Source organism: Melanaphis sacchari, unplaced genomic scaffold (genome assembly GCF_002803265.2).
Source record: "Melanaphis sacchari strain LSU unplaced genomic scaffold, SCAv2.0 Contig34_pilon_pilon, whole genome shotgun sequence".
Lineage (NCBI taxonomy): Eukaryota > Metazoa > Arthropoda > Insecta > Hemiptera > Aphididae > Melanaphis > Melanaphis sacchari.
The window spans coordinates 766,086-788,891 of NW_020271213.1; the positions used below are offsets into that span (position 1 = coordinate 766,086).

Here is a 22,806-nt window from a genome sequence, read left to right on the forward strand (position 1 = left end):
TTATATGCTCGCAATAACTAATGGTGCATGACTGTACGTATAGATAATTTTATTTTGAAAACTAGTCTAATAATATACGAGGGACTAAATTCACCGCTTTTGAAAATCAGTAATTTAGCTTGGAACTCAAAACCTAAGCCCTTAAATAAGTCATAAGTAAAATATATATTTATACTCTATCAATTTTTAATATTTTGTTATAATTTAAAAATAAATAACTATTGATACTTGAAATATTCAACAAATATTTATATTAACATACATGATAAAATTTTTCAACACTTTTTGAGCTACCTACCTATATAATAGATACTTGATATTAAAAAAAAAAATGTTATTAGTTGTTCTATTAACATAATCAAATATATATACAATATTTTGAATGTATCGAAATTCAAAAAATTGTGAAAATTGCAAATATTAATTTGTATAGTCAAAAATTTCTAAAATTTTTAATATTCATACTTAAGATTTAAAAATGTAATAAATGGTTCCTTGCGAGTTGTTATGACTAAATTTAAAAAATAATTGAACGTAATTCCACAAATATTGAACATTTGAAACTTAAATTTTAATAAACTAATATATTATTTATTTTATTATCAGTGGCGTGCAAGCAGTATGGCGAACTGTGTTTACATCAGAGGCACAAAATTGTGCTTTAACAATGGCAATATTGTACCTTCATAACAAAATTTGTCAACGATGGCCAGCTTTATAGCAAGAAAAGCAAATTTTTAAAGTTTGAAATTTACACTGTAATAATAACTAATAAAAATAAATTGTACTCTTAAAATAAATTAGGAAAATTAAAGGTTAAAAAAATATTAACACATTTTTAGTTGATAAAAAGGCACTTTTTTCTACGTTTGCCTATGGCGCTAGTGAGTTTTTCTACGTCACAATTTGTTGTAATTAAAAAAAAAGTATAATAAAAAAGTAGCGGCTTAAAATTTTAATGTGTTTAAAATATTTTAACTCTTTTTAAGAAATTTATAAACATTTGACATTTTTGTTTTCTGTTATTATCGATTAAAAGTTCTTTACTGGGTTAAACATTTGAAAAATTAATAGAAAATTCATTATTAGTTTTTACTATAGACAGTATAGACATTAAAAAGTATTAATTAAACACATACTTGTTTTTTTTTTTTAATTAATATTAGAAGTTCAAATTTTAAGAAAATTAGTCAACATTTCAAATTATTTCATAGTAAAAATTGATGAAATGATAATTTTATAGCTAATATAAAGACTGAAATATAATACAGTGCTTCTCGAAAGTAGTTCATATTGGAAACAAAAATAAAAAATAAATTTAAATTTAATTATTTTTTTTAAACATTTTAAGTTCAATTTTGGACGAAATTCCGTGTTTAAACAAAAAATAGTTATTTTGTTGTAATTCATAAATAATTTTCGTTATAATTTTAAACTTTAATGTATATTAGTTAAGTTTATATAAACATAATAACTAATAACATTTTCAAAACACTTAGAATAATTTTATGTTAATCTCTGTGTATAGTTTATACCGTATATGTTATCTACTAATAGAGTATAAATTGAATGAATTTATAATTAGACGACATTAAGTATTTCTCGTACAATATTTTTTAACTGATAGGTAATCATAATCCTCTATAAATTTTTCCATAAATCTCAAATTTTCATATACTCTTTCATGAAAATTTTATATTTATTATTTTATTTATTAAATATCTTATACTAAACGAGTTCTACGATATCGTACAATTATTTTAATCTACATGTACACTCACACTCACTGTATCCTTAAACAAAAAAATCTATTTTTGCATAAAAATGTTTGACATTCTTTTATTTAATATATCGCAAATATTTCCAATTATTTTTTTCTTAATCTCGTTTTCTTCTATTTTTAAAAACTTCTTTTCAATCACGCAGTCTCAAATTGTTTCGTTTTTAATTTTAGTGCCTACACTTTTATACATTAGGTAATAGGTAAATCATGTGTTTTGTAAAAAACGTAGATACACTCATACCTTTATTTTGAATGATACTATGTTGATAAATAATACAAATAAATCATTGTCAAAAGTCAAAACATTCATATAAATAATTAAGAAATAATAATATAATAATAAAAAATAACCACAGTTAGGTTATAATCCATACGACTTGTGAACACAAACAGACTAATTTCATTTTTATTGTAACAATCCTAATTTCAATAAAATTGTAAAATAGTATACCTGCGTAAAGTATATGTAATGTATAGTTATTGGTAGATACTCATCATTGTTTTTCGTAAGCTATGATTTATCGTTGAATTCAAATTTATATGTGTAATACATACACATTAGGTACAGACTACAGTAAGTAGTGACTTAGGACTTAGTGTTCAATGACAAGGTACACTAAACTTCTAATGTTTAGGAGAGTGGTTGCCTACTTTCCCCTTTTCTTTTATTGCATTTGGTTCTTAGTGGTTAGTGGTATTTAATGGCGCCGAGTCATATAAATTTAAGTGAAGCAAAATCAAAATATTTTATTAAATGAATTAGGAAATAAAATGTTGTCTACCTCTAATAACTAAGAACTTAAATTATTTATTAATTATTTAATTATTTAGTATAGATATTATATAATGTAAAAATAAAAACACATATACAAATAAAACTACCTATCCTCTCTGATAGGTATATGAAGCGATCACTTCAGTTCATGTTTAGGTTCGGCGCCACTGGTGGTATTACACTATTAGGTACCTACATATTTTTGATTATTATAAACTGCAGTGACTAATGACTTGGAAATAGGTATATATTATACACTCGACACCTATATATTGCACTTAAAGAAAGACGATTTTGTCGAGACTAGATTTTTTAATATGCAATTAATAATATTCAAAGTTGGTACTTACAGTTCGAAATATTGACAGTTTTTTTATTTCTAAAATATCTATAAGTATACCTTTTCAATTATAACTACAAATTAAAATTTAATCGATATTAAATGAGGACCGTAGTTTGTGTATAAATTCTATTTTATTGTTCGCCGAAAAGTCTTGTTGTTCGAGATTCATTATTCTATAGTTTTTAATCCAACCATAATTTTACATAATGATATTTAAAACGCAAGCTAACAAAAAAAAAAGTATGCACAGTCAATTACTAACATGTAAATTAAAAATAATGTTATTTTTTTACTTTTTAAGTGATTTAAATCGTGAACATTTTTATCAGATTTCAAAAAACTATTTGTGTATTAAATATAAACATTTACACAGTGACAGTACGTAGGTACCATAGACCTTATACTTAGTAATATGTCTATGGTAGGTACCTACCTATATCTATGTATAGGTAGGCATTATATTCCGATATCTGTTTCCTAAAGGCTACACGCCTACTACAGTTATAACTTATAACTATAACTAAATTTATTTATAAACTATTTAATTATTGTACATCAAAATGCGCGAAAAATGTTCTGCTCCTTCAGAATATGAAATCAATAATGTGTGCTGAAAAAAAACAATTCAATTTACCTAATCTGTGTTTCGACAAACACCGTAGTGCGAATTAGGATAAGGAATACTGTAGCTGCAATAGACCAGCGGGTGGCGACAGTGTGTCGAAAATACGGGTTGACACCAAGTATGTGATAACAGTAATGATTTTCGTTTTTCATTATCATAGTATCACACATTCACATACGACGTCGTTTTAGCGTCTGTAGTTCGTATGAACTACGAAAGATTATCATTATTCTTAACTTCTTAAAAGCGTTAATATGACGCGTGAACTAAACTGATAACTCATCGACTTGGCTCAAACGCCTCAAACGTGTCCCACAGCAGTTCATCGCGTTTGGCGTTTCGTCGAGACGTCGGTCCGACTATACGATCATGCATCTCTCTAGTGTCGACCTATCGTGCTCCGGAGTAGTCTGTTAGGCGCGCGTTTGTCATCCTTCGTAACGATCGGCAGGATCGATTTGTGAGAGTGCTTTTGAGTGTACTCCGCAAGTGTCGGTACATGATATTAATTCGACCTGACAATGGCGTTGAATCCGACGTCTGCCAACGATCACACAGTCAACAAAGTGGCTGTGTGTTCGGCGATTTTTGCCGGTTTTGCGTACGTCGGGTATTCGGTTGCTAAGAACGCGTTCGGACGACGTTTGGGCAGGAAGAACGACGATGGTGAGTTGATGTCTAATCATATTATCCAGAACTAATCTCTTAATGATTGAGACTGTCTTACTACTCCTCTTAATTTATCTGTTAATTTTTCTTTAATAACCCACTAATATTTCCTTTTAGGGTACCATCATGAGGACCAACGCTTGTATTTTCGCCGTTTGTCCCAGACAACTCAGACAGACGTCCTACTTGGAAACTTGGACAACTCAGATACCAGCCGTGTGTTCCTTCGACCTATGACCGTCCAGCAAAGAATTAAAGAGCTTAATTTACGGGCAAGAATGTTTGCTGACACGATGATGGCTATACAGACACCTTCAGGCAAACATTCCTTACATGGTCCTAGGAGTTTACAGGTTTATATTTATTTATAGATAATAATTGTTAAAATGCCATGATCAATTTTTATAATGCTAGTACCTATGTTTAGATATAATAGATATGTTGATAAAGTTAAAAGTACTTTCCTATTATATGAGACTATGGCTATTATTGCAATTACCATCCAAGATTACCTCCATTATCGTGACTAGCATAATATTAACATGTCCAAATGCCAGATTCTAGTACTCAAATTTATAATTATTAACTTATTATTAGGACCCAGAACTTGATGACCTATAAATTATTTAAAATATTACCCTAAAAATACCAAAAAATAGCATAACATTTTCAAAAATTAGATTTCTTAATCATTAATTTATTATTTTATTCATCTGAATTTTAACGTAACATTTTATACAGTAAATATGTTTTATTCTTACAGACTACAGGGTTTATATTAAATATAAAATGGAAATAAGAAATAATGTCAATAATACAAAATAATTATAAAAAAGAAATCAATATTTTTAGAAAAATAATTAAACAATGGGCTGTACAATATGTTAGTTTTTCAAATATTTAGTTTTGTCAAAATAATGTAAAAAATGCAAATATATATACATAAATGCAAAAAATGCATCTAAAACAGTAAAAAATGACCGTATAACCAAAAAATACCAAATAAAAATGGTTCCATTGAATTTTACATAAGTCCCATTTCTGTAAAGATATTGGAAAAAAAGATGAAAATCCCTCAAATTCTAGGATCTACTTATTATGTTATTAATATTTCCTGTACATTTCATTAATTCACTGGTTAAAAGTAGTTTTGCTCAATTCACTCTGATTTTGATGTACTAATTAATAATTACAGTTCAAAACTTAAAATCTAATTATTTTATTCTGTAATTAATTTTGATTTATTAAATATTATTAGTCTTTACCTTTGACCAAAGAAGAAGCAATAGAGTTGCTTATTATTTATTAACTATACCATAATTCCATTTACTATTACTACAAAAATTAACTTTTTAACATTTATATTAACATATTTAAAAGTTTTAAATATTATGCGCATATTAAAAGATTATACAAATAACTAAGTATAATTTGTTAAGAACAAAAGGTAGTCTGTGATTTTAAGAAAGTGGCAGATTTTGATAGTCTTAGAAAATTAGATAGTGATATTTCACAATATAAAATAGTCTCATTTAACAGTAAAGTACCAAGTTAAAATATTTTATTTTAATTTCTCGTCTTTCGTTGTCTTAAGTTTAATGAAATTCTTAGATTAGTAAAATAATATGAACAATCATAATATTTTTTAGTATGATTTTTATATCAAAAAAGTTTGCATTGATTTGTGTTTTACAATATTTGTTATTTTATTGATAACTTAATTATTTTTATATTTATTTTAATTATATTATAAGTTATTTTCTATAGATACATATTTTTAATACTGAATCAATATGTAGACATGTGTAAAATATTTTTAAAAAGTATTTAGAATAAATTCTTGAAACATATAATTAAATTCTTTTAAATAATATTTTTTTTTTTTTTATATTCCGGGTTAACATTAGCTAGAGTAGAAGTTCCCAAACTATGAGTCGCTATCATATTTTTTGTGGGTCATGTTATATTTTTAAATAATACATTTTTTTAGACATATGGTTACTTTTTCTCAAATAATTTAAAAAAAAGAGAGGTCATTGATTCAATATTATTGTGGATCCCCAAAATAGGTTGTGCCAATGGTGTAAACTAAAGGTTACACGAGGTTCCACTTTCGACCCCTGAAAATATCATAGGAGTCATAAGAGTATCTTTTTACAACCACAAAAAAATCATGATTTCAAATTTCAAAAAATTGAAATATCAATATAATAATTAATTAATTAATATCTTGTCAAGATATCAAAGTCGAAATTATCTATTTTTACTTTGAATTTATATAATTGTTTAATTCACATATTTAGTATGCATTAGGTTTAAAGTAGCCTTAAAATATATAACTTATTTATATTATATAATTGAGCAAATTAAATTTATTTTCATATATAATATATAATTTTTTTTTATTTCGGTACTAATTGGTGTGTTAATTTTTCCACAGTAAAAAACTAATAAACATTTTAAATATGTTCCTATTTAATATATAATCTATTACTTATAAAAATAAACATTACATATTAAAAAAATCTAAATAGCAGTTGTCATTTAAAATATAAATTAAATAAAGTAAAAAAAAAATTTTGTATCTTATGTATTCATATATTGTTTAAGAAAATTATACATATTTTATTGACGGTAAGTAATTATATAGGTACCCTATTTATAAAGTACCTATATTTATAATATTAAATACCTACCAATTACCAATAGATACAATATACGTTTAAAGTTAAAATAGTTTTGTTGAGATTGTTTACTTATAATGTTAAATTTGAAATAAAATAAAACTGTATAGGGGGATGTGGAGTAAACCTCTCACCATAAGTCTGTTCAACCTAGAAACTAATTGTAACCCTAACAATTAAGCCTAATTTATGCCTCTGGGTCGTGCCATAAATAAAAAGATTAAGAACTTATGAGTTAGAGCATTGATTATTGCATAACTTGAATACTATTTATTACGAGTCTATATACATATTTATGAAAGAATTCCATAAAAACTATACTTGACACATGGTCATGAATATATCAAAAAGTATTTAAAATTCAGTATTATTTAAGTAATTTATTTTAAATATTACTCATGCCTATTTATAGTATTTATTATAAAAATTTAATAATTTACTGATTCAGTACAATTTTGTGTATTTTACTAAAAATAAATTTATCAATGTATTGTAAAAGCTATACATAATTTTTTTTTTATATTTAGGCGTCACCATGGAATTCACCTAAAATAATGAGTCCTGTGGATGTTAGACATATACTAGGGAGTCGGTCCACAGAAAATTTAAGATTGTGTGATAACTATGCTTTGGAATCAAATTTTGGTACACCGTTAAGAAGAAAAAGTTCCAACAGATCATTAAGAAGAAAATCTCCGCAACCAGGCGAACACAAACTTTCTATAAGTCAGTCTAATCAAGATATGGAAGAATTTGAAAAGATCAACCAACCATCTTTGTTGAATAGGTAACTTTTTTTATTAGTGTACCATTTATTTAATAACAATTTAATTAATAACTAATATCTTATTTTAAAAATTCTAATTTTTTAAGACCTATGGAACCGAATGAAGCTAAGAGTTTATTATTATTGATGGGATCCAGAGATATTCTAGTACTTGAAAAAGTACTTGTAACTGTTAGTAATTTAGCAACATTTACTCCAAACCAAGTATGAATATAATATTTTATTTTAATATAATATTTCCTTATTATAATATAATTAATTGTATTTCTTTACTTGATACTTCTAAATGTAGTAGTAAATATACATGATTATACTTTAACTATTAGTGTACTTTGATGGTAATTTTTAATTTTTTTTTTTTAAATACCTAAACTTGATGTATATGTGTACTTGAAATTTAAAATAATTCAAAAACAGATCTTTTTTACAAGTATATGTCTGAGTGAAATATGCTTAATTTAAATTCAAAATATATAGTTGCAGCTCACAAAGCTTTAAAATGTTCACTAGAATTATTTAAATAATATAATCAAATAACAATATATTTATATAAAATAAAGTAAGCGATGAATATAAATCATACATTGTTTTTGTAATTAAACTTTATTATTATAGGCTAAAATAATTTTGAAGGACAAAATAATTTAACTTCTTATTTAACTAAGAAAATTCATGAGCAATTAAAATTAATTGTTCAGATTACTGCAACTTTTTCAATAGCGTTCTACTATTAGCTTACCATATGTAAGCTAATACATTTAATGTATTAAATAATACAGTTTGCTGTATTATACAACAATAATTTATAATTTTTAATTACTAATAACATCATTTTTAATATTATAAACATGCATATTGTATAATATGAATTAGGAATAAGATACATTATAATTCTCCAATCCTTGATTCTTCAAACTTGTAAGAGAATAAAAAAATAATCTAAATAATTATATTAAATCTGATAAATTTAAAAAAAAAAAAAAATTGAAATATAATGTATATATAATTGTATTATCAGCATTCAGAGGCATTTTTGTTGTAAAACACAAATATATATTATTAAAATTTACTTGTGTAGTAAACAGAAAGTATTAACTATCTCAATATAGTATTATAAAAAAAGATCATTTGTATTACATAATAAAATTGTAACAAAATTCAAAATTGATTAGAAAAAAAAATTAATTGTCCCTTAAATTATATATTTATTATTTTTATTTCAAGGAAGTAATGAGGGAAGCTGGATACTTGAGCCAACTTCAACAGTTGATTTATCATCCTGAAGAATCTGTTCAAATAACTGCTCTTGTAGCACTAGGAAATTTGGCTTTAAACAAAAATAATTCAAAAGAAATGAAGGTTTGATAAAAAAATTAAATTTTAAAAATATATTATCTGATTTTTAATATTAAAAAAACCTCTTAACTTAAATGTACTTTTTATATTGATGTATATTTTTTTATATTATTGATTTTCCCAAATAATTAGTTAATTTGATTTATAGGAGACAATACCAATGTTATTAGCCCTAATGAAAATGATGGATTCGGATGAGATTATTTACAATTGTTTATCTACTTTGACCAACATTGCAGTATTCCATATGTGGCACAGTGAATTGCAACCGGCTATACATACTTTATATGGTTTATTAGAAAGTCAAAATAACAAAGTTGTTCTTCAATGCTTAAAACTATTAATAAATTTATCTTGTAATGATGATATGATTCCTCATCTTTTAGGAGGACAGGTATGTTATTTATTTTTGATAATTTACTTGTATTGTTAATTTTAAATTATAAAAATGTCTTGTTAAATTAATTTGTTATATTCAATCATCTTATAATATTAAAAATAACAATTATATACATTGTATTAATAAAACTTGTTTCTATTATATTAGGCTCCCAAAAAACTATTATCCATGTTGCACTTGAATGAAAATGAGGATATTCTACTTAGAGTTGTAACATTGTTTAGCAATCTTACTGATGCTGTAAAAGCAATGGAATTGGATCCTGTATTAGATTTGCCTGTAGAAGATAAAGCTGCAGCTCCTGATACTATGTAAGTGTAAAAATTGATTTAAGTCTTAATCATACTCATAAAATGTCTTTATTATTTAAATATGTTTTTATTATCAATTATAATTTCTTTATTTAATATTTTTTTTTTTTATTCGAAGTGAGAATATATTTATTTTACAACTAACAAATGTGTGTTTTTTGTGTTTGAATACACAATAAGTAGTTAATTAAATACTTTGATTATCAACTTTGAGGGTGGTAATCTACTATAGTAGTCGTTTGGATTTACCATAAGCCTATATATTTGACAACATTGCTTAAAAGTAAAAATATTATAACGCGCGCAATGATACGTTTAAAAGAGTACCACCTTCGCTCCCTTTTTTTAATTAAATTTTGCTATTTGAATAAAATAAATAGGTCATCGTGTTTAAAATATTCACTTATATCAAACTGTGCATTTTTATTCAAAATTAAATCCTGTATATAATATACATTTGTAGTAAAATGAAACATTGAGAAGCCTAACCCAAATCAAACTATATAATCTCAGTAAAAATATGTAAAAACTTAAATATGTTGTCTCTAATTATAATAGATATTTCATCATATTTTTTTGTCTCCGCCATACAAGTGTATGACATGACAAATCTATGTTGAGTAATTCACTTTTATCTGATTCACTTTAATATTAGAGTAAATAAACATATAATAAAACTTAATAATAAAAATGTTATCTATATTCATCTGTAAGTTTTTTAATGATTGTTCAATTTTTTATCAAGTTTTACATTTATAAAATAATGCAGCTTAAAAATGTTCATAACTTGCTGAAAATTGATCTCTTTTTAAAAACCCTACAAACTAAACTTAAAATAAATAATCTGGCTATTTTTTATTTAAATAATAAATTTCACCAAAAATTATATTTATGATATCTGTAAAAATAATTTTGATCATACAATTTTTAAATTTTTGAGTTCCAATAAGATCTACTTATTATAGTTTTAGTTTTTTGACCAAGCATAAATTTAAAATAAAAATTTATAAAAAAAATAACAACAAAACATTTCAATTATAACTCTTTAAATAATTCAAATATTAAAATTGCATCATGTACTAAAAATAACAATTAAAGCAATAATAAAATTTTTCAATTTGCTTTAAGTAATGTTTTTTTTTAATTGAAACAAAAAAACGAAAATCAATTAAAGAGATATTATAATTTTATTTGTGAATATTCAGTTTTGTTAAACTCTAATTATAAAAAAAATGTGTATCTTTATGGTAAACATCTTTTTAAATTCCAAAATATCCTTTACTTATCTAATATTTTACTACATTTTAAAGCCTTAAATTTTACCATATATTTTACACTATTTATAATTTTGACAAATTTTGTAAAAAAATAAAAAAAAATATTTCAATTTTTAACACTTTTAAAAAAATTTAGACAAAACATATTTAATAAAAAAAAATACATACAAAATAAAACTCATTGTAATGGTTATTATTAAAACAAAAAACCACTCATCGTTGTAAAACTAATACATTCATAGTCTAAGATGTCTAAGTATATGCAATTTATTTATAAATATATATATTAATATATAAACTTATTTCTAATTTAATACAATTCATTTTTTAACAAATAATAAATGTAAATGATTTATATATCGGTTTGTTTAGCAGGTATGCCAACATTTATGGTGTTAATGTAGTAGAGAAAATACGCACAAAAAGTTTAGTATTGATGAAACAGCATAAAAATGAAGAAATCAGAGTTCGCGCACAAAAAATCTACAACGCTCTATCTGACTAAATTTATGTTGTAAACAAAATTATTTTTACTAAGCTAACAACATAACATTCCGATAGTATTTGAGTTTTTATTTACTATTTAAAAAAAACTTACCAACGAATACCTTGTTAAAAAGTAAGTTTTATTACTATTTACTGGGCTTATAAAATTATAAATATTATATATTATTGATACAAATTAACATTCTGTTTGAAATATTTTAGTTAGTAACATAATCTACTATAGAGTTGTTTTTATCACTTTTTATTATTATCACTGTTGTTTATAGCAATAATTGTGTGGTTTGCTACTTTATTAGGAATTGAGTTCCTAGAAATAAATAAATTGTACTTTTTATATAGTGCCATACATAGTTTAATTAGAATTTACTTTAGCAAACATCATTTATGAACATTTTTATTAATGTTTTGTTACCATTTGACTATTTAGTGAGTAAAAACATATGCATAATTTAATCCAACAAATCTCAAGTATTATAATTTATAAATATTCAACATACCTAACATTTTGCTTTAATAGCATTATTTTCCATCAGAATTTCTATTTATTAATTTTTTTTTTTTTAGAATATATTGTATTAAATCAAAAATATTTCTGTTAGCATGACTTGATTTATAGATATTAAAAATTATTAAATAACTTTTAAGTTTGCTTGTAAAGACTAATTTAAAACTATGATTTACCAATTTTGTTATAATATTTAATATAATATATGCTATTTTTAATTGAATATACTATAACAGAACTTTATTTTAGAAAATGCATTTTTAATAATAACTTCTAGTATAAAAACCACTAGCCATTTTATTTTTTTCATGAAACATTTTTACTTGACATCTGTTTTAAATACATTGTTACTATTTTTATATTCAATAACAATTATATCCACGTTATATGTTGAAGATTGTATACAACTAATAATATTAATAAGCTTAAAATGCACTGTTTGTCTATTATGATCAACCTGATTATTATTCTTATTGATGTTAGAAATAAATTATTATTTATTTTTCAATAATGTTATATATATAATTATGTTTCCTGTTCATAAATATATGTTAAAAAATTAATAATTATTAAAAAAATATGTGTTTTATTGTTGTTTATTTTAAAGTTTAGAATCTAAAATATATCTAAGAATGAATTAATACTCTCTTCCAAATGCTGGTCCATTCCAAGGTTATGAATTATACATTTTATAGTTAACTAAAAAATATTACATATTTGTACACAGTGCAAATAAATGTAATACACGAACAATATTTTCCATTTATATTAAATTAGCTTATTATAAACAAAGAAGTAACTGATTTTGAGACAATCAAAAATAATTCATTCATAAATGTGTGTTTCTTAATCAAAAACCTGAAAAACGTAATTTCCTTGTAAGTTTTACTCATACCAATGAAAAATTATCCAGATACACTTGCCCAACTATAATAACTAAATACAATTCTATTTCTATTAATATCAGTATTATTAAAACAATAATTCCTTCGTCATATCAAAAATCCAAACTACAATATAGTTTAAACAGCTGCCATTTCGTGATTAAGAAGTTCTACACGTAATAAATAAATAAATTACATAACTTTGTAGGAAAAATAAAAAAAATTACATTGAAAATTTAATAAATTAACATATCACACAAACTATGGAAATTAAAAACTACGATAGTTATGGACTAAAAAATACATAATGTATTATCTGCACTACCACTTGTGCAAATATGTGCAATACGCATACGAAACAACAACTGTTGCCGCGGTTTTAATAAACAATCACTTACCATTAAATAATTCAATATCGATCTAATATGGTTTCTTAAACCCTATTTAATGGACCATGAAACATTGTTGGTTCATTATTAAATTACCTTATACAATCTGTATGCAATTTAGTAAAACTGCATTTTTTACATGATAATAACATCTGCACGAGCAAAATTATTTCATTATTTTCCACGGTAGCGGACTCCTGTTGACTCGTGAAAACTTGATAGTGATTGAAGTGATTCGAGAACAAAAAGTATTAGGTAATAAATTGTGAAGGCGGAAAGGTTTCTTATCGTCTATTTGTATTTTATTGATTTCGAAAATAACTGATACTACACAGGCAATTTTACGCATATAAAAAATATCAATTTAAAATAATAAAAATATATTTTAAGTCGTGCTTAGTGCCATTGTTTATAGAATTATAATTATATTATATAATTATTATATTAAATTATATTCTATAATCAATGCTAGTGCTTACGTGTAGAGCTCAATTTTGATGTCAGATGAAGTGTTTAAAAATGACTTGTAGAATGTTTTTTTTTCTTTTTTTATCGACTGGCGTGGTAAAGTGGAAATCCTCGCTACACTGTGATTAAAAATGTTACTGTCCATTATCCAATTATTCAAATCAAATGTATAGGTATTAGTAATTAGTACACGGTACACGAGCACACCAATAATACGTTTTATCTAAAGCTCGATTTCTACGAATTGTTTAGTGCATTAGACTTGTATTCACTGTTTGTTGATATACGCCATGTATATAGGTTCATGGAACAGAGTATACCTACCCAACCTATCAACTAGAACGAATATTTGGTACCTAATCCTTATTCGTCTTACACTACCTTCACGCAGATTTACAGTAAAAACGTGAGATGATAGATGATGTCGACAACGAGAATTTCAAGTGTCGGTACGTTCGCGTGTGCATGTGTGAATGCGTCGGCGAGCTCGTTCGTTTGGGCGGCGCGACGGACTCGTCGGCGGCGTGTACACTTGTCATCGTATGTGTATGTGAATTGTGTGTGTGCACTATTCTGACATTTATTATTGAGGCGGCGCGACGCATGACGGAAACGGATTTACTTTATTTTTAAGTTTTTCCAAAATGGCGTATTCGGTCGATAAAAACAAAATCTTACCCTATTTAGGGTTTTTTATATCGTATACGTTTATAATAATATACTAATATGTAAGATGGATGCCAGTGGCGGCTTGTGATGCTCAAAGTGGGATGGTGTGCAACTCTTGAAAAAGTTTATTAGAAAAAAAAAAAAAATTAAGTCTTTGTCTGAAATATTAATTATAGTACGATATGTATTGAAATATTTATACAAAGTTTTAAAGAATATTTTATAAACCTACGAACATAATACTTACCTAATAATATGCGTAAATTGTAACCTGTTATAAATTATATTAATTATCAACAATAACAAAAAAAAAAATTAAATATTTTTTATATGAATTCAAGTCTTTTCTCTTTGAAATAATCACTGATATGTCATAATATGTGCGTTGTAACTACCGCGTGTGCAGCTGCATACCACGGTCCCGTTAATTTTCGTCAACCTCCCACTCAACGGCCCAACAAATTTACACAGACAAACGGTGTTCTGACTGAGCAGTGAGCTGCATACCAAATGATGTGTATTTATTACATAACTTCAATAAATTGAAGGAGTAATATTTTCGGATATAATATTATAAGCGAATATATATTTATTTTTTAATGAATACAATGTTATACAATAAATTATTATAGTTCAGCTTAAATTGTATAAAAATTGTGTAAAAAATTGAAAATCCATTTTTACTGTTTTATCTGTATTAATTAATGTGGTGTGCGCATACTTGCACACTTATAACTTTAGAAGGCACGGGCCGCCACTGACGAATGTTCTGAATGCTACTTGTATAGATGTTCTGTAGACTAAATGAATACCCCGTATGGATGCTCTGTGTACGTAGTGCAGTAAGAAATTTTAGACGAAAAAACCACTCTCAAACATGAGTTCCAGCAATGCAAACAAATGAACGCTGTTACCGCTGCCACCAAAATGATGTGTTCGTTGGCTCGTTGCCGTTAATTGTGAAATAGATATCCGATAGGTTAAGGAAAGAATGAATAATAATAAATACAATGAATATTTTGCAATAAAAACTTCACTGATTTCTTTAAACACTGATTTTCTGTATTTTAAAATTAATCAAGAGCGTACTACACTAGGTACCTGTAAAACTACTTTAACGGCTGTACCATATCTGATGAGAACCCGACGATCGGTCACATCTGTGATTAGTTGTTCGCTTTATCAACATTTTAGGGCTTTCACGATTCCATAGTCACGTACGCGGTACTCCATCAAACTTATATTATCATATTACACTATAATATTTAGCTCGTACAACAGTGACATGCAGGTAAAAGAAATTTATTATTAGGGTTCGGATTTAAAGGCAATATAATTAATAAAAAAAGCATTTAAAATATAAAAAAGGCAAAAAAAGCGTTTAATTTATAAAAATAGTAATTAAAAATGTATTAAAAAATGTAATGGTTTTTATGTTGTTTATTTAAACTAGTTAGTTTTAAAAATAAAATTGTGGACTGTAGAACAATTTTGAATCTAGTATCTACTACGCATTATGAACATAATTTAATTTATAAATACGTAGTATGGATACTTCAACAAACGTTATATTAACTGGCAATACCAAATACTCGATAAATATCGCCTATAATAAAACCCATTTAAAATAATTGACAAACGACAATGCATCGTCTTCAAAAGATCGTATTGATTTGTATCGTTAAGACGCATCTTATGTATAAAACGATCAAAGCCATTGAAAATTAAATACACAAAAAAGCATTTATAAGTAAAAAGGCAAAAAACACATTCATCGTTAGTGAATCTAATTACTGAAAGTTCCAAAACTTCAAGAATAGTTGAATGGATTGTATCGTAATATCGTTAGAGGTAGTACAAGCGTAACAAAAATAGTATATTGTATTGTTCGTGCGGGCCGTGCGGCAAATCAATATTTCAGTCTTGCAGGGCGAAAATAAAAAAAGCTCTTTTCATACATAATAGAGGTATTATTTTATCATACCAAGATTGAAAGGTATTTTAATTTTTAACTACAATTAAAGTATTTGTTAAAAATTCAAGACACATAATTTAAGGTTCATTTAAATTTGAAAGTTATATAATCTGCAGTATTATGAAAGTAAACGTACTCAAATATATTCTTTTTTTATATTGAATACTTTTGGTTTTTTTCGGAAAATTTAGTTTGATAAATATTGCTCACACTAATAATAGTTATATTCAGCAAAGAGCGACCACGACTAAAAAAAATCAATAAGACGGACAATAACTTTGAAATTATCATATTTCTAAAACGCGATAAACAATTATTTAATAAACATATATTACCGTATGCTAATATACTAAACAATAGTATACTGACATACTGTTACGTTAATTGCAAACCCATAAAATAATAACCAAAATCATTTGAATAATATTTTAAATAAGTGCTTATCAACAAATGTATTTTCTATAACACTGCATATAATAATGAACTGAAAAAAAAACAAACTAGATTCAAAATATTCATCAGAAACATAAAATAAAGTGTACCTAAATTTAAATTAAATACCTATTTTGAGTTATTAATAGCATTGTAAATTTAATTACTAAACTGTATTGTATAAACTGTAAATAATTTTAATGATAATATTAAAAAAAAATGTAATTACCTATTTTCATCATAAACAAGAAAGATGCAAGTCTTATTTTCAAAACATCATCATTCTAAATACTACATGTTATTTTGTGTACTTGCAAATTTGAGTGCATGTTTTTGCTCATTCAAAATCACAGCTATGGTTATGAAAATTGTTGTATAATAATTTGCTAACCTTTTTATTGAGTGATGATGATTGAGTAGAATGCATAAGATACATATAAGATGATTAGTGGTTACTAAATACTAATTAATTTTATCTTAAATTTTTAAAATAGTTATGATAATAACTAATAATTAATATTTAATATAGGTGCCTATTGTAGTCGAGAGCACGAAAAATTAGCGCCTGCCCGTCATCGCCAAGCGGCAAACTTTCTTAAGTGGTAATCAAATCATCAAACTAAATGCCCTTTTTTCGACACGTAACAGTAGCGTAACAGTATAATGTTTAGAACCAATGGCTACAACGGTTGGCGCGAACAACGGGTCGCGGGGGCCCACGCTCATTTTTCGTGCCTGCTACTATATTTTATAATAATTGTACTGAGGGCTTTGGCCTTTAATTCCAAAATCAACCTCCGATGTGTTATAATTCACTACATACGTTCACTTTGGTGACGTGTTTCTGCATGTCGCAACCAGCACATTATCACGTCATCCGCTGTGTTTGTGTTCATTGTACCGTATACAGATTAACCGTTGTAAATTGTAATCAAATCATAATATTATATCAATATAATTTACAAACCTCGCTGTAGGGTTAAACTTATTATATGCTTATTGTGCTACTATTGTACAGATTGTAAAATAATTAAAATATAAATTGTAAAATAAAAAATATATAAACGTGAATGTGTGTCTTTACTCTTCAGAGTATGTAAGACTTTTTTTACTAACCTATTTCTTGATATAGTACATATATATTATCTTTGGCAATGTAATATATGACTATGGTTCAATATTTTTCTGATGGGGGGATCCTAAAAAATAATATTTTTTTTATTTTTATAAAATTAAATAATAGGTACGTATATTGACTATTGTATTATTACAGTGTGTCAGTGTCAGAGATAATTGTCGGCGGTCAACTAATCAATACATTTAAAAAGTATTAAATAACAGAAATAGTGTTATAATATTGTTCTCTATAGTGGAAAAATACGCAGATAAACAGATTCATTATCGCAATATAATATTATGAATTTTCTAACAGAATATCGAGAATTAACTTTACGACAGACGATTTTATCAAAACTATAAAAATACGATAGTAAAATGTTAAAATATATTATTATTATTATTTCAGTAGATTCTTGATAATCAACCTACTTAAATTAAAAATATATAAATATATTATTATGTTATATGATATACTATATACTAACTGAGTCAGATCCTGTGTATGCATTATATAAGACAATTATCATTATTTTTGAGTGCACCGACTGCACCGTGATTATTTAAAACTAGACTAGGTATGATACCTGGAATAATTTCAAATAGTTAAGACAGCTGTTTCTACTCTTTCAAAATTATGAAGCAGGCCTCTTTTAGTACCATTTGGTAACAAGGAAGCCAGAACGCCAAGGCTTGTACGAAACTGATCAATTGAAAGATATACACAGAATATTTAGAAATAATTCAGCAATATAAGATGTAAGCAAACAAATGAAAATGTAAAAATCAATCTAAATTAATTATAATAGCTAATACGCTATTCATAGAAAATTATATTTTAAAAGGAGATAAAATATAATTAATTTAATGAATGTGTTATGAAACGAATAGAACAGAAAATTAGATAAAAATATATTATATAAACTAAAATGAAAATAATATTTAGCTTTAAATAAAAACTGCAATGAAAAATTGAGCAATTGAAATAAAAAAAAAAAACAGATAATTTTCAAAATAGATATAAGAACTTACATAATAAAAGACGAAGATAAATAATTCTTGAAGAAACCCAAAAAATTATTTATACTCGTATCATTTTATTTTAAATTAACAACAAAAACTTGTATATATATTGTTTTACATAAAAATAAGAAGTATAAAAGTAGATATAAAAGCTTAATAAGAAATGTTTAATTGTTTTATGTATCATATTCGTTTTTACATTAAAAACGGGAAAATTGATTAGCTAACGATCAGCTTAAATATTAAGATAGTATAAGGTAAGTACTGTAATAAGGATTCATTATGAATTCATCAGCATTAATTATTATTAATAAATAATTTAAGAACTATTTTAAAATTCTAATGTGGCAATATATATTAGGTATATTAATGATATTACTGTATCTAAAATGAAGGGTGCGTCAAGATTATGTACATTCTACTTAGGTACCAAAATTTAGTGTAACGTTGCTGTTGTTCACAATCGTGAAAATTTAAAAAACAACCTATTTTAAGAAATTATTACTTATCTTTTTTTAATAATTTCATTAACTTATTGTAACTATTATTTCCAGTCACCAGTACTACTTCTACTACTAAACTTTCCGGGAACTAATTACCAAGGTTTTGATTTATAAATTGTACTTAAATTTATTATACTTTATATAGAGGTGTATATACTATATATTACATATTAATTGATTTAACTATTGGTTTTATTTTAATGGTTTTAAACTTTTAAATTGTAATTTTTATTAGAGTTATTAGAATTATATTATTATTACTATTATTTATGACATATTTCTGATTGAATAACACAATCAATAGAAACATACTACAATTTTTACTTAATTTCTTAATAGTTAATTTACATTTTTACTTGAAAATATTATTTTTGCTATAAATACTGAATACTAAGTATACGTTCGCATTTATTTTACGGGTCATATTGGGCGTAGAAAAATCCTATACAATCGTAATCATCGATAATAATTAATTACCTATTAAGTTATCTTCAGCTTATATAAACGAACACATTTTATATTTTTAATTCGAAAATAATTATCAACGTAGGTATTTAATCTAAATATAAATATTTAATAGTAGTTAAAATTCAAGATTTAAAGAAAGTCTGGGATTTCCTCTTTTATGGGAGATGTGTGTAATAATCCTTCATGCATTGTTATGTATATGACTAATGTAATGATATACACATTCTGATATATCATTATTTATTTAATTGCCTTTAGATTTAAGAAAATAAATAGTACATATCTTTGCAGCTGTATAAACACAAATTAACAAAAAAATAGAACATTATTTATTATATTACCTTTAGATTTGAGAAAATAAATAGTACAATATCTATTTGCAGCTATATAAACACAAATTATTTAGTACATATTAAAATGATAATGACACACTACACTACACACAAAATGAATAACACGAATAAGTAATGTCGAAATCTGCAAATTTGATTACGGTCAAAGGCCAAAGGCGGAATATCTAGGCTTACCATTCTTCCCGGTTTTAACAGCATGTTTCGGTGTCCCGGCCGATTATTAATTTTCATTAATTTTGTCCCAGCTAATGGGAGTTAATATTGTACATAATATCATTATATCATTATCGTATTATGATATTTAATTAATATTATCGAAATGTTTTCCTTTTTTTTTAAAAAAAGCTTCAGAAATTTTAAACTTGAGATAAAAAAAAAAAAATTAATTATTACATTTGCTTAGGGAAATATTTAGTGAAGCGTTTGAATGGAAAACGTCCAGTAATTCGAAAGATCGCGAAGGAGGAAACATTCAAATTCCAACATGTATATTCTGTTTCAAATAAGATAATTTGCGTTGGCGCATGATGGGAATAGGTAGCTAACGAGCCGCACGCTAATACATCGGTTAGGCAGTACTTAATCGCGGGTGGCGTATTATTCTTTTAACAACCGTTAAACTATTACTTTTATACTTTGAAAGTGATAAAAAGAACGGAGCAGCAACTTTGCTTAAATATTTGTGTATTAGCTGGTGATAGGAGTTTATTGTGTATGTACAGCAATGAATATTATAATGGACTACAGAGAACCGTACTTACGAAGCACGGGTGAAGAAATAGGGCATTAGGTACACTTCACGTGTTATAAAAGCTAATGGTTTGTGGAATATTCATGACGACTTAATCAAAAAAGTATAAACATATAAAAACACAGAAAAAATGCAAGTACAAACACATATTTTATTTCATGTAAAAAAGTAAAAGATATTTAAATTGTATAAATAAAATTGTTTACATTTGATAAACTAATGATAATAATTTAAATATTTAAATAAAGGAAGTATCACGATATTTTGTTGTTTAGTAATATGTTAGAGGAAGGTAAATATGTTTGGATTAAAGTAAAAATTTCAATATTTAAAGGTTCGATGACAACATCTATTTAAATTTTATTGTTGATAACCCATGCTATAGGCTCTAAAAATTAGGAACAAGTGTTAAGTACTGGTGCTAAATGTTTTTCAAGATTCAAGAACTATTACAGAATAGTAGAAAGTTCTGAATTTTAGATTTCTCATGCGTTATGAAAAAAACAATAATCTTGAAAATACAACATTTTAATACTCATATCGAGGTATTTGGTAAGAGTGTCAATGTTGGAAAATGTTCTATTTGCCGAAATCCCGGAAAATCCAAGAGGTAGCAAACACTAAAAAAACATAGTAAAATGTTGATATCAATTTCAAATTGTTTGGAGTAAGTGTCAAGATAGCACTAGCATGTTTATTTCCGGCCTGTATCATAAACAAGCTATTAGCAAATTCTGGAAATTGCATAGCAAAACGTAGCAAATTCGTAGTAAAATATTGATGTATAGTTTGAGCCGTTGAGGTTGTAACATAAAATGCTAGTGCCAACTTGAGTCTTGACGAACATCATGTGGCTAGTTGGCTCGTGGATCCAGAACATTAAGTAATATTATAGTACTATTACTCAATAAATCCAGAACCAGAATCATTTTCTTCCAAAATTCAAAACATAGATGATTGACATATCTATTTTCAGATTTAAAATATTGAAGATCTTGAACAGTTATTACCTTATAAATAGTTTTACTTACAAAACAAAGTCAAATGCATTTACCAATATTAAGTTAAACTGATGGCATATACAGCTTTAAATAATCTATTGATTATCATCATTTGATGAAAAACATTGGAAAACATCTTGGTCCAGAAAGACAAAAGCTTGTTTTATCAAATAAAATTTGAAAATATGTTGTCTCTAGCTAGAAGATTTACGAGCAAGGAATGGATTATTAAGGAAGGAATTCTTCCAATTATAAAACAGAAGATGTAGTAATACAATAACTTAAATAATTGTTAATTTTAAATTTTTTTTATTTTAAACAGCCTTATCTAGATGAAAAAACTTAATTGCTTAATACACACTTTTTGTATCTAATCATAAAGATTAGGTAGGTATATTTGTGGGGCGCGTATTTGCATTTTTAAATAATTTAAAAATCAAAAATTGATTCACTACGGAATCGTATTGGAAAGAATAATAGTTATGAAATTCAAGCGCAGCGATAAGTTTTTTCAAGTTGGTACTTGTTGAGTTGGAGTTGTCAATTTTACAAATAATCGCTTAATGTCCTATTTCGACCCTGACCAGTGACTACAAGTCCCTGACAGGCGTCAATTAACATTTAAACAAACACGTATTGTGGGCATCGTCCAAAATTAAAAAGTCAAAATGAGTGCGTTCGATTCGTCACTGTTATTTAGCAGCATTTTAGCGGACGGACGTCGCAGGTCGCGCGTCAAAAAAATTGCAGAA

At 25.7% G+C, this 22,806-nt stretch overlaps 1 protein-coding gene across 2 annotated transcripts; it reads left to right on the top strand.

Annotated features, from left to right (window-relative positions):
• Nucleotides 1-3,695: 3,695 nt before the first annotated feature.
• Nucleotides 3,696-12,003, top strand: LOC112596777. Of its 2 annotated transcripts, none has more exons than XM_025342560.1 (8): nucleotides 3,696-4,192; nucleotides 4,313-4,548; nucleotides 7,407-7,666; nucleotides 7,753-7,870; nucleotides 8,891-9,025; nucleotides 9,171-9,416; nucleotides 9,570-9,733; nucleotides 11,383-12,003. In XM_025342560.1, the coding sequence occupies exons 1-8, from the start codon at nucleotides 4,048-4,050 to the stop codon at nucleotides 11,513-11,515; spliced, it is 1,437 nt and encodes a 478-aa protein (XP_025198345.1). In that variant the 5' UTR covers nucleotides 3,696-4,047; the 3' UTR covers nucleotides 11,516-12,003. The 2 variants fall into 2 exon arrangements, with proteins under 2 accessions (XP_025198345.1, XP_025198346.1); XM_025342561.1 differs by having other exon boundaries at nucleotides 11,386-12,003.
• The last annotated feature ends 10,803 nt before the right edge of the window (nucleotides 12,004-22,806 follow it).

What these genes read in the sequence shown, in the direction of transcription:
- LOC112596777 (XM_025342560.1), top strand. Translation starts at nt 4,048, where the DNA reads ATGGCGTTGAATCCGACGTCTGCCAACGATCACACAGTCAACAAAGTG. An exon ending in ATGGTCCTAGGAGTTTACAG is followed by an intron (nt 4,549 to 7,406) that starts GTTTATATTTAT and finishes TTTTATATTTAG; the next exon opens with GCGTCACCATGGAATTCACC. An exon ending in CAACATTTACTCCAAACCAA is followed by an intron (nt 7,871 to 8,890) that starts GTATGAATATAA and finishes TTTTATTTCAAG; the next exon opens with GAAGTAATGAGGGAAGCTGG.